The sequence below is a fragment of the Pipistrellus hanaki genome (genome assembly GCF_964339955.1).
Source record: "Pipistrellus hanaki genome assembly, chromosome: 1".
Taxonomy (NCBI): Eukaryota; Metazoa; Chordata; class Mammalia; order Chiroptera; family Vespertilionidae; genus Pipistrellus; species Pipistrellus hanaki.
The window spans coordinates 62,466,848-62,479,786 of NC_140503.1; the positions used below are offsets into that span (position 1 = coordinate 62,466,848).

General features: G+C 40.9%; 1 protein-coding gene across 4 annotated transcripts in view; it reads right to left on the reverse strand.

Annotated features, from left to right (window-relative positions):
* RAD51 (RAD51 recombinase) overlaps positions 1 to 12,939 on the reverse strand; it is a 139,556-nt gene that overhangs the window by 2,332 nt on the left and 124,285 nt on the right. For all 4 annotated transcript variants that reach the window (XM_084904879.1, XM_084904877.1, XM_084904878.1 and 1 more), the window contains exons 4-9: positions 10,219 to 10,336; positions 9,006 to 9,097; positions 4,119 to 4,213; positions 1,633 to 1,746; positions 949 to 1,078; positions 359 to 480 (exon numbers count right to left, since the gene is read on the reverse strand). In XM_084904879.1, coding sequence (XP_084761005.1) covers positions 359 to 480; positions 949 to 1,078; positions 1,633 to 1,746; positions 4,119 to 4,213; positions 9,006 to 9,097; positions 10,219 to 10,336 — 671 coding nt within the window. The remainder of the gene's footprint in view (positions 1 to 358; positions 481 to 948; positions 1,079 to 1,632; positions 1,747 to 4,118; positions 4,214 to 9,005; positions 9,098 to 10,218; positions 10,337 to 12,939) is intronic.

Here is a 12,939-nt window from a genome sequence, read left to right on the forward strand (position 1 = left end):
TGATGTGTATACTTCTTAGAAGGACTTTCAGAATCTTTCTGTATTCCTTGGGGCCCTGTCACCCTACCCCCCCACCCCCCACCCTTAGTGGATTTTCCATATTAAAACAATTGTTTTCTTTTAATAATGAAGAGACATATGAATTCTTCATATTCAGTTCTCCATATTAGAGGGCTTTCAATTCTTTTATGAACTAAAAGCAAACACCTCTACTAACCAAAGCATGACAATGAGATTTAGCAAGAGCTCCTTTGTCCAATTACACAATCGTAGCTTTAACAGGGAAACGTTCTACCTTCATGTCTACTACACAGTTAACCTGACATTCCAAGGTGAAGTCACCTGCCCATCCCTTTACCTGGTTGTTGAGGCATGAGCAATGATATTTCCTCCAATAGGTTTTTTGGGATCTGCAGCAAACATGGCCGCTCCATCCACTTGGGCTACCACCTGGTTGGTGATTACCACAGCTACACCAAACTGACGGAGAAAGGATACATGTCTTTTATTATTATTTTTAATATATTTTATTGATTTTTTACAGAGAGGGAGAGAGAGAGAGAGAGAGAGCTAGAAACGTCAATGAGAGAGAAACATCGACCAGCTGCCTCTTGCACGCCCCCCCCCCCCCCGCCCCGGGATGTGCCCGCCCGCAACCAATGTACATGCCCCTGACCGAAATCGAACCTGGGACCTTTCAGTCCGTAGACCGACGCTCTATCACTGAGCCAAACCGGTTTCAGCTTTTTTTTTTAATTATTATTTTGTGGCCACAGACATTGTAAGGACTAACTTTATTGCTGGCAACCCTTTTCCTCACAAACCAATGAATAGCTCAAGTCTCTTCCTATCTACCTGATATCTTGATACCAATGCCCTGGCCTTCCAGCAAAGCTCCTGAAATCCTTGGCCCCTGAAAGTAGTCTCTGTCCCCACCTGACAACTCACCTCATCAGCAAGTCGCAGAAGCATCCGCAGAAACCTGGCCAAGTGCATCTGCCTGGCTGAAAGTTCACCTCGGCCGGAGTAGTCTGTTCTGTAGAGGGCAGTGGCACTGTCTACAATCAGCAGTGCATACCTGCAGGGAACAAGGACTCTGAAGCCTGTTTCTAGCTTATGTCAGATTCTGCTTCCTTTCTCTCACTTTGCTAAATTTCACATTCAGTTACACAGGTATACAGATGTTTCATTAACATATTTGTATAACATCCATGTCTGAGGTACCATATAACAAGATAAAAGTTCCAACAAGTTCAGCTGGATTATGGTTTCTTATTACTTTATGCTTTTATTTTAGAGAGAGGAAGGTGCGGGGGAGGGAGATAGAGAAACATTGATTTGTTGTTCCACTTATTTATACTTTCATTGGTTGCTTCTTGTTTGTGCCTGACTGGAGATCGAACCCACAACCTTGGTTTATTGGGATAATGCTCTAACCAACTAAACTACCTAGCCAAGGTTATGGCTTCATTTAACAGTGACTTGACTTTAACCACAAAGAGTGTCAAAATAGGAACTAAAACTTAAATCTCCCCATTTCTAATTCAAGCTACTATCAATTTTGCCAAATAGCCTATATAAGATTCAGGATAAGGGCCCTGGGCGCATATTCAGTGTTTTCTGAGCACATACCTGGACTCCACCATCATAGCTGATGCTTGATAAAGCAGCTGGGTCTGGTGGTCTGTGTTGAACCCACGAGCATATGCTACATTATCTAGGACATCACTGCCAGAGAGGCCATATCTAGAAAAGCAGAGAGGACATTTTTAGGCTGCACAGAGAAGGCAGGCAGATGAGAAATTCATCTCTAATAAAGAAATTACATAGATGGGTAGGTAAGAAGTTTTGGGACTAAGTAGTATTAATTCCCTTTCTATTACAAAGTTCAGACAAGAGAGATGACAGCAATTACTACTTTGGAGTCATCTACCTGGCAGGACTTTAGGATAAATCAAATATTTTCTTGGAGGACTCATGAACTAGAATTAGAAATTTCCAAGTACAAGGAAATAATGTTCTCTTGGAAAAACCCAGGGCAACATGACAGAATTGAGACAGAAACAACAAAAAAGAACCACTCAAAGATCTATTAACCAAATTCATATAAATTTATTAATAGGAATAAAACCTAAGCAAGGACTCAAAACTAAAAAGTTCAAGAGAAGCAAATATTTTTCTTCTTTATTCTTGCAGTAATTAGTTATACCCAATAATGATTTTCCCTCTGCATTTAAAAAAGGCAAATATTTATTTTCTTAGAACAATTTGTGTTTTCTCATCTTTATAACTGATACCTAAGACATGAATGGTTCGAGTAACAACACAGTTTTCATTCTCATTAAATGTACCATAATGGAGCTGCATTTCTTTGAAGATAAACTTCCCCTTTATCTCTCAAATAGATGTGATTTTTCCCTCTTCTGCACTTCCAAAAAACTGATTTCGGTCTTTTTATGGCACTTGTGCGGGGCAACCCTGCCATTCTTTGACTAAACTACAAATTCCTTGAGGATAAAGATAAACTTGTCTACCATGAGTACTATTTATACCTAGTAAATTCTGAATGTTGCTAAGTGAAGCTTTTATGCATACAAAAAAATCATACAAATCACTTTAACCCATATTTTTATATTAATGTCATAAAATCATTACAGTCTAAAAATATAACACTGACTCCCTTAATGTAATAGTTCAAAAGAGAATCTGTTTAAACAAATCAATGTGCTATTAATTCTCTGATAACCAAATGTTTCTATGTTTATGATTCTATCAGTCTTTAAAGAATCAGTCTAGCCCTACCTAGTTTGGCTCAGTGGATAAAGCATTGGCCCATGGACCAATGGGTTCAATTCCGGTCAAGGGCAATTACCTCAGTTGCAGGCTCCATCCCTGGCCCTGTCTGGGGCCATGTGGGAGGCAACCAATCAATGTCTTTCTCATATCCATGTTTCTCTCTCTGTGTCTTTCCCCCTCCCTTCTGCTCTCTAAAAATCAAATATCCTTAGGTGAGGGTTAACAAATAAATAATAAAAAGGGCAAAGACTGTAAAGACATCTTCCAAAAAAGATATACAAATGTCTATGCCTCTTCTGTTCAATGGCCTACCGATGGATTCCCTTCTAACTGGAAAAGAAACCCCTAAGCATTACAGTTTTAGCTCTTAACATTTAAGAATATCAACTTTTTAAAAATTATCTAATGAAAGAGTAACATACAAATTAACCATCACTCTGCTACACCCAAAGCCATGCCCACCAACCAATAAGGAGCAAGTATGAAAATTAGCCCAACCAAGATGGCTACAGTCACAGAGCAAGCAGGAGGCTTGGGTTTCCTGGCTAATGGAGGAAGCCAAGCTTTCCGCACACCCTGGCCGGCCTAGGCCTCCACTCAAGGCTACAAAGTTTCAATTATAGAAGATACATCTCAGATACCATGGCATCACTTGGGTTGCCGGGGAGCGTGGCTGGCCTGCAAACCACCACAGGACCCTCTCCCAGGCCACCCCACAGAAACCCCCACCCTAATCTGGGACACCCTTCAGGGCAAACCACTGGCCCCCACCCATGCACCAGGCCTCTATCCTATATAATAAAAGAGTAATATGCAAATTGACTGTCACTCCAACACACAAGATGGCTGCCCCCATGTGGACACAAGATGGCCAGCAGGGGAGGGCAGTTGGGGGGGGGGGGGGGGGACCAGGCCTGTAGGGGAGCAGTTAGGCATCAATCAGGCGGACAGGCAGAAGCGATTAGGGGCAATCAGGAAGGCAGGCAGGTGGGCAGTTGGGAGCCAGCAGTCCTGGATTGTTAGGTGTCTGACTGCCTGTTTAGGATTGGGCCTAAACGAGCAGTCGGACATCCTCAAGGTGTCCCAGACTGAAGAGGGCGCAGGCTGGGCTGAGGGGAACCCCCCTTCCCCCGCAATGCACAAATTTCGTGCACTGGGACTCTAATAAAAAAAAAAAATACACACACACACACACACACACACACACACGTATATAGGCATTTTTTTAAAAAGAGAGAAGACACTGTTCAACCAGACTAACCCTATAAATCATGACAGTGACAGGTACAGCCATACTTCTCTCACCTAATCCAGTAACCTACCTCTCAGCCACTGCTAGCAGCCGCTCTGGCCTAAAGGTACCCTCGGTGTCAATGTACATGGCCTTTCCTTCACCTCCACCCCGGTCAATGGGAAGCTAGAGAGAACAAAAAGAACGGCAGAAATGAACACTGTACTTCTTATATAACTGACCAACTTACCCATGATTCTACACATCCCCCCTCTCTCCAATAAGGCAAAGGGAAAAAATCACTTCAAAGTGACAATCAGAGATAGGAAAGAGAGCATTCCCTTCCAAGAAGCTCTGCTAGAAGTATAGATATGAAGCTCACTGTGTCCCTTAGCATATAAGGATAGAAATCTTGCCAGAGTAGACTGCTTGGAAATACAGTCCAAAGTAAGTAATAAAATTCTGACTGCACACCCTCAAAAGACTGACCAATCCTCACAAGAGTACAAATAGCCCTGACCAGTTAGGCTCACTGGATAGAGTGTCGGCCTGTGGACTCAAGGATCTCAGGTTTGATTCCGGTCAAGAGCATGTACCTTGGTTTCGGGCACATCCCCAATAGGGGGTGTGCAGGAGGCAGCTGATGTATGTTTCTCTCTCATCAATGTTTCTAACTATCTTTCTCCCTACCTTTTTATAAAAAAATCCTTTTAAAATATCTTTATTGATTATGGTATCACATAATTGTCCCCATCCCCCCATTCCCATCCCAAACCCCGGATATGCCCCCACCATTGTCCATGACCACTGGTTAGGCTTATATGCATACATACAAGTCCTTTGACTGATCTCTCCCCCTTACCCCCATCCTCCCCTACCTTCCCTCAATAAATTATTTTTTTTTTAAAAAGAAGGAAAAAAAAAAAAAGAGTACAAATATTTGGAAGATCATTTACCTTAGCTTTAATAAGTAAGAGAGCCTGATCCAATATTCAATTAATTTTAGCACGACCAAACCACTTTTACACTTCACTTTACTGAATAGTTCCTTTCTCTGGGTTATTGAAGGAACTTGGCAATGCCCTAAGGGCATCCCTAGCAAATTTAATGTATGAACAAGAAAGAAAGGTGTTTGTTTCAATAGTACATATAGATGTTAAAAATAAGCAAAAGAAGAGAAACCAAGATGGCAGCATAGGTAAACACTAAACTGCTGCCTCACACAATAATTTCAAAACTACAATTAAAAAAAAAAAAGTTCTCCTAGCATAGACATAGCTGATCCTCACAGCCAGTTGGCCTGGAGGTTAATTCCTCCCAGTGATAACAACAACAATCAAGGCTTGAGACCTGGGCAGGGGCGGAGCTGGCAATTGGAGGGAACTGGGGGGCCCTGCCAAGGCCCCGAGACTGTAGGCCTTGGCAGGGGCAGAGCCAGCGATTGGCGATCTATGTGAACTACAGAGGAAACACCTTTTCTGACCACTCATTGGCTAAGCTCCCTGAGCGCTGCCATTGATAATATTCTTAGTAACTTGAGTATCAGAATCCAAAAAGGTGATCTAGGGCTTTTCCACCACACTCCTGGAGGAAAAAGCGAGTCTGCTGCTGGAGGGCGAAGAAATGCCATATCCTGCCCTAGCCAGCTTGGCGCAGTGGATACTGCCTCGGCCTGCTGACCGCAGGGTCGGGGTTCGATTCTAACCGAGGGCATGTATCTAGGATGCAGGCTCCTCCCTGGCTGGGACCCAGGCTCATGCAGGAGACAACCAATCAAAGTGTTCCTCTCACTTTGATGTTTCTCTCTGTCTTTCCGTTTCTCTTCCACATTCTCTAAAAGTCAATGGAAACATATCCTCAGGTGAGGGGGGGAAAAAAAAGAAAAGAAAAGAAAGATGTAGATCCTATGAAAGACACATCTTGAAAATGCGTAAGAAAGTTGTCATTTTTTCATGGTGAAGGGACTGGAGTCCGTGTCGATTAAAACAACTTGGTGGCTGCAGTGACTGGCGGTGGCTGCAGCAGCAGGGGGATGGGGCTGGTGCCTTCCCCTGATCAGTCCGGTTGCCTCCCACAGAGGGAGTCCAGACTGTGGCTTAGGCCCACGGGGAGCAGGCCTAAGCTGTCAGTAGGACATCCCCTGAGGGCTCTTAGTATGTGAGAGAGGGCAGGCTGGGCCGAGGGACCTTCCCCCAATGATTTTCGTGCACTGGGCCCTTAGTATGTATGTGTATGTACGTGTACACACACACACACACGCACACACACACAAAATGTGAACCCTATGCAATACACACGGTCCTAACAAAATCCTTATTTTTAAAAATATATATGTTTATAGATTTCAGAGAGGGAGAAATATCAATGATAAGAGAGAATCATTGGTTTGCTGCCTCCTGCCTGTCCCACAAAGGGGACCAAGCCCACAACCTCAGCATGTGCTCCAACCACCAGACATCAAATCGTGACCTCCTTCCTGCTTCATAGGTTGCTGCTCAGCCACTAAGTCATGCCAGCCAGGCAAAAATCCTTATTTTTATAACATACTGTTTTTAGCGGCAGCAGTTGCCCTGGCCAGGTGGCTTGGTTGACTGGAGCTTTATCCCATATACCAAAAGATGGGGGGTTCTATTCCAGGTCAGGCACATACTCTAGGTTGCAGGTTTGATCCCCGGTTGGGGCAGGTATGGGAGATAACCCAATCAATGGTTCTCTTTCCCTCTCTCTAAAATAAAAACATCATTTTTTGATAAAGTGCTACTTAAAATACAGAATAAATTATGAAGGACTGTTCATAATTTGTTTTGTAAGGGGAAAAAAAAACAAAAGAAAATTTATATTTGATGTCTAAATTTATAAATAAGTTCCACGAACTATTATTATTTTGTTGAGAGGATAAGGACTCACACTAGGATGGAAAGGTACTATATATGTAAGAAAGCACATTTCATTTCAGTTATTCTTGAACTCCATTAATAAGTTGTGTCCCCGGGAGAAATGAGTATTATCTATCTAGATTAAAATAATGCCGTTTTTGCTCTGGCCAGGTGGCTCAATTGGTTAGAGCATTGTTCCTGATACCCCTGGGTTGCAGGTTCAATCCCCAGTTAGGGCACATACAAGGATCAACCAATGAATGCATACATAAGTGGAACAACAAATCAATGTGTGTGTTTTCTAAATTTTTAATAAAAAGGAATTTTTTTAAATGCTATTTTCTTCGAATACCTAAAACTGTAATAAAGCCCCAAAAGATTATAACAGAAGAGTTGGACCATGGAAATGGACCTTGATTGGAGTCAAATCCAGGACCTTTCTGACCACGGGCTGACACTCTATCCACTGTGCCAAATTGGCTAGAGCTTTCAGTGGCACTTTTAAAGTTTAGTCCCGATGAGCTAATGCTGGTAGTAATCACACATCAAATATCCTTAGCTCTTGCCTCTCCTTTCAAGCATTCAATAGGTTGTTACCAGAATATTGCTGAAAATTTTGCTCGTGTTCCTCTTTAGTTGGAAACATTGAATAAACTCCACTCTTTACAAAATCAAGTGTAAGCTTCTTACACTAAGATCAAAATCTGGTCTTGATTTGTCCTTTTAAGGTTTATATCCTACAACTTTTCTAAATAAAACCTCTGAACTCAGTTAACAGGTTTATTTATTGTCTTCTCCTCAATACATATGTCTCCCTGATCCCTGCACTTTTGTTCATACCATTCCCTATAGTTAAATGTTTTTAAATTTCTTTACCTGCTCAAATTTAGTATTCTCTAGAAGTGTAGTCCAATCTCTTTTCTCCATAAAGTATTCCATGATTATTCTAGGGTGAGGTAATGCTTCTCTCTTCCTTAAACAGTTACACTATTTCCTCCATACCATTTACTTTATATCAGATATGCCTTAGGATATCCATTCTATCATCTCCATCCAGTCAAGCAGTTACTGAATGCCATGCACTGATTTAGGCAATAGCAATATAGCAAGTATCCTATCTAATAAGATTGACCATCACTCCAACACACAAGATCAAGACAGCTGCCCCCATGTAGTCAAAGATCCTGCCACCAGGTGGACACAAAATGACCACCACAAGATGGCCAGCAGGGGAGGGCAGTTGGGAGGAACCAGGCCTGCAAGGGAGGGCAGTTGTGGGTGATCAGGCAAGCAAGGGAGGGCAGTTGAGGGGGGACCAGGCTGGCAGAGAAGGGAAGTTGGGGGCAAACAGGCTGGCAGGGGAGCAGTTGGACATCAGTCAGGCTGACAGAGAAGTGGTTAGGGGGTGATCAGGCTGGCAGGCAGAAGCGGTTAGGGGCAAGCAGGCGAGCAGTTGAAAGCCAGCAGTCCTGGATTGTGAGAGAGAGCAGTTGGATATCCCTCGAGGGGTCCCAGATTGGGGAGGTTGCAGGCTGGGCTTAAGGACACCCCCCCGCCCCCGCACCGTGCACGAATATCGTGCACCGGGCCTCTAGTCAGATATAAATCTGAGAGTATTGGTAAAGGAATACTTTTAAAAAATATATTTTTATTGATTTCAGAGATGAAGGGAGGGAGAGATAGAAACACCAATGATGGGAGAGAATTACTAATCAGCTGCCTCCTGCCCACCCCACACTGGAATTGAGCCTGAAACCTGGGCATGTGCCCTGACTGGGAATCAAACCATAACCTGGTTCCTGGGTCAACGCTCAACCAACTGACCTGCACTGGCCAGGGTGGTAAAGGAATGACTTTAATGATGAATCATAAAAAGGGAAGATAAAGCCACGGAGGCTTGGTGGGTGGTAAGAAAGTATTAAAGTCAATGATCTGAAAGTTTCTATGAATTGGAAGAATTTTGCAGTAGGAATCTATTTTATAAGTAACACATGGGATTCTTGAGAACAGAGAAAGTGCCTTAATATCCATCCCAACAGATGCTTGAAAACAGTGGAAATAACTTCTTGCTGGTTTGATTAGTTAGAGGCCCAGCAGCTCACCTGGCATGTTACAGCCAATGTATGACAGATCTGGGTCTTCCCTGTTCGGAATTCTCCAAACATCTCTGTGATGGATCCAGTTTCAATTCCTCCTAACAGAGCAATAGAAACACCTCTTAGCACAATACAAATGTTTAGAAACAATAATCATAGAAACGTTCTTGGAGCTCATCAGAAAGATATTTACAGGATGATACAGAGGTGCAGAGGGGAGGGCTAACACTTAAATTTAAGTGTGACTCCTAAACTCAGGATATTTTGTACCCTATAAAAAGATAACTTGAATGCTTAAATATTTGGGGAAGCAATAAGAATCACATCTAACTTAGGACAGCAATGCTTTTAAAAGTTCAAAAACTAGTTTTCTGCCCTGGCTGGGTAGCTCAGTTGGTCAGAGCATCATCCTAATACACCAAGGTTGCCGATTAGATCCCTGGTCAGGGCACATACAAGAATCAATCAATTAATACATAAGTAAGTGGAACAACAAAAAGAAAAAAGGGAAAAAAATAATAAAAAACAAAAATAAAAGTGGAACAACAAATCGATGTTCTTTCTCCCTCACTCTCTAAAATTTAAAAATAAAAGCATAAACGAAACTACAGCTTTCCATAAAATAATAAAGATTTAGTGTAAACTAGAGTGCAGTATTCAAACATGGAGTGGTTATTTAAAAAAAATATGTTTTTATTGATTCAGAGAGGAAGGGAGAGGGAGAGAGAGGTAGAAACATCAATGATGACAGAATCATTGATTGGCTGCCTTCTACGCATCCCTTATTGGGGAACTGAGCCCGCAACCTGGGCATGTGCCCTTGACCGGAATCAAACCCAGGACCCTTCAGTCCGCAGGCCAGTGCTCTATCCACTGAGCAAAACCAGCCAGGAGTAAATATGGAGTGTTTTAATCAGCCATCAGATTCTCAAACTTGTGTGTATTAAAGTAGAAGATTAAAATGATTGCTTTAGGCAGAGGGAGCTGACTCTCTGAATGCAATATTAAATGGAGATTAAATTATTTAATTGGCAGATCACGTTAGCATTTTACAAGTCAGGTCCCACCCTGCAGCAGTCTTACTTCATCAATGTGGATACTTTTCTTATCTCTTAATCAGATCTAACACATTAGTCCTACCCATATACTTTAGTTTTGTTCTATGACCTGGATCCTTTGCTAACTGCAGTTCACAAAATAGGACAAGGAATTACTACACCTTGAAGTAGTTTGTCGAGTTCTTTAGAGCCAGTAGTAATTTGTATGATCTCTGATCGCCTTTGGTGGAACTCAGTTGCAGTGGTAAAACCCATTGGAACTAATTTAGCTGCCTCCGTCTGGGAAAAACAAGCAATGTCAAATCAACAAAAATAGCTTACCAAAACAAGAACCAGGCATAAAATAGACAACATCTAGCAAATTCCCATTATGATTTCTATTTAAGAAGTCATCAAAATACTAGTAGTTCTAGGATTATTTTATCTCTCTGGCAACTAAAGGATAAGCTAATTTAGAGACTCCATGAAGATTAATGTTTAAATTGCCAATTCAAGCAATACATTCATGTACTTAAAAAACTATTACAGACCCACACATATATGCTTCAGGTGATTTATGACAAATGTGACAATACAGTATAAGGTCCAAAACAGATTTAAACCTTAATTTTCTGTACCATCAACCACAGATTACACAACTTTCTATCTACTTTGTTAAATGAGGACATTTGTCCTTTGATCTCTTCTCCTTCCATGTCTACTTCCCCACCTCTGTCAGCTATTCCTTTTCTTTCACCTTTTATTTTTTTGCGACCCATTTTATATCCTATGTTGTAGTTACTTATACATCTTCAATAATCAGTCAATCAGTTGATTTCAAAATTTAAAAATAAATGCATTCACAAACATGTGAGAATAAAATATCACAATCCTAAATAACCAATGAATCCAAGAAATCTCTAGGGAAAATACTCTGAGATGACTAAAAATAAAGACACAAACATCAAATCTTATGGGATACAGCAAAAGCAGTGTGTAAAGGGAAATCTGTGGCTATAAACACCTATATTAGAAACCCCCCCCCCTTTTTTAAATCCTCACCTGAGGATATTTTTTCCATTTCTTTTTAGAGAGTCGAAGGGAGGGAGGGAGGAAGAGGGGAGAGAGAGAGAAACATGGATGTGAAAGAGACACATAGAATGATTTCCTTGATTGCCTCCTGCATGTGCCAGGACCAGCCCCAGGTGCTTGCCCTTGACCTAGAACTGAGCCCGAGACCCTTTGGTGCATGGGCAAACGCTCTAACACCGAACACACTGGCCAGGGCTAGGAGAATCTTAAATTGCCTAAATGTCCATCTTAAGATACTGGAAAAAGAAGAAACCAAATAAGCAGAAAGAAAGAAATAAGATGAAAGCACTAATTAATAAGATAGGGGACAGAAATATAATGGGAAAAAATTCACTACAATGTTTATATTAGTTTTGTACACATAATTCATTGCAGAACCAAATAGTGTGATAGAAATGCAATTTTTTGTTACATTATGCCTCTCAAAAATTTCTACTGTCAAATTCAAATGAATTCTTTTTTTATACTACAACAGTTTCAAAATAATGCTCCATTTTACCCTGCTTTTATATCTGAGCCACATCTTTGTCTAGTATTCTCTAACATCATTCCTCAAATTTTCCAACAGCTCGATCTCACTATGTATTCACACTTAACCCCTTCCCCCCCTCTGAGATCTTCTTTCCTTCTCCAATTCACTTTCCGCTCTCCAGGTCAGCTCCCATCCTGGGCCTCCTTCCCTGAGTACTTGAGTTGGAGCCACTCTAACCTAGATCCCGTGTTTTTCCATTTAAAATCTGGTAAAGTATATCCTCAAGTAACTTCCTCAGAAAAAATGGATGAGAAAAAATGTTCTGAATTCTTACATTTCTGAAACTGTTTTAATCTGCACTAATATTGGATTAATAATGTTAATAATGTTAAGATTATTCTCCCTCAGAGCTCTACCTGCTTCTCTCACCCGGATTTCTGATGATCATTCCTTTAGATGTCACTTACTTTTTTCTCTCTGAAATCTTTCAGAACCTTCTCTTTATGAATGTTATACTGAAATTTCACACAGATCTGTCTAGGTGTTCGTTTTTGATAGTCTATGGGGTATTACTATATAAGACTTCTGCTTCTCTTTAACTCTGTCAATTTCTCTGGTATTATTTCTCTGAGAATTTCTTCCCTTTTTCCTGTAACTTCTACTAATCTTCAGGATGAATGAAGATTTAGTAGATTTAGGAAATAAAAATATCAAAGAAAGGGGGGAAGAAGCTTATATACCAATATTGAAATCTACTTAATGTATACTAAAATATTTAGGGAGAAATGTATTAATACCTGCAACTTTTTTTGAAAAGCATAAAAAAATCCAAGATGGATTAACTGCTGGATAGAAAGATAAACAAGTGATAAAGCAAGAATATTAAAACTAGTGGCCTGGTGCACAAATATGTGCACAATGAAAGAACATTAATTAGAATAAATATTTTAATAGCGCTATTCGCCCTTTCTCTATAATAGAAGTGTCAACCAAGTTCATGATCGACAATGACAGATGGAAACACATGGGTGTGATTGGTGCCAGAGAGCTTTATATGTATTGCGCATGTGTGAGTCAACTTAGCCTTTTGTATATATAGAATAAACTTGCTTAATTAGACCTACGTTCTGATTTAGCTAAACTTTTCCCAGCCCAGTGAAGCACCCCAACTTCTCTTTCAGGTAACTGTCAGCAACACAGCAGTAAATATCAACACAAAGCAGATTATTATTGTAGGTCATGCAGGGAGAACAAAGGATAAAATATTTAACTGCAGCAGTGTTTGACTATATTCTGTGCAGTGAGAAAACATGAAGTCATTTTCAAGTTCCACCATTTC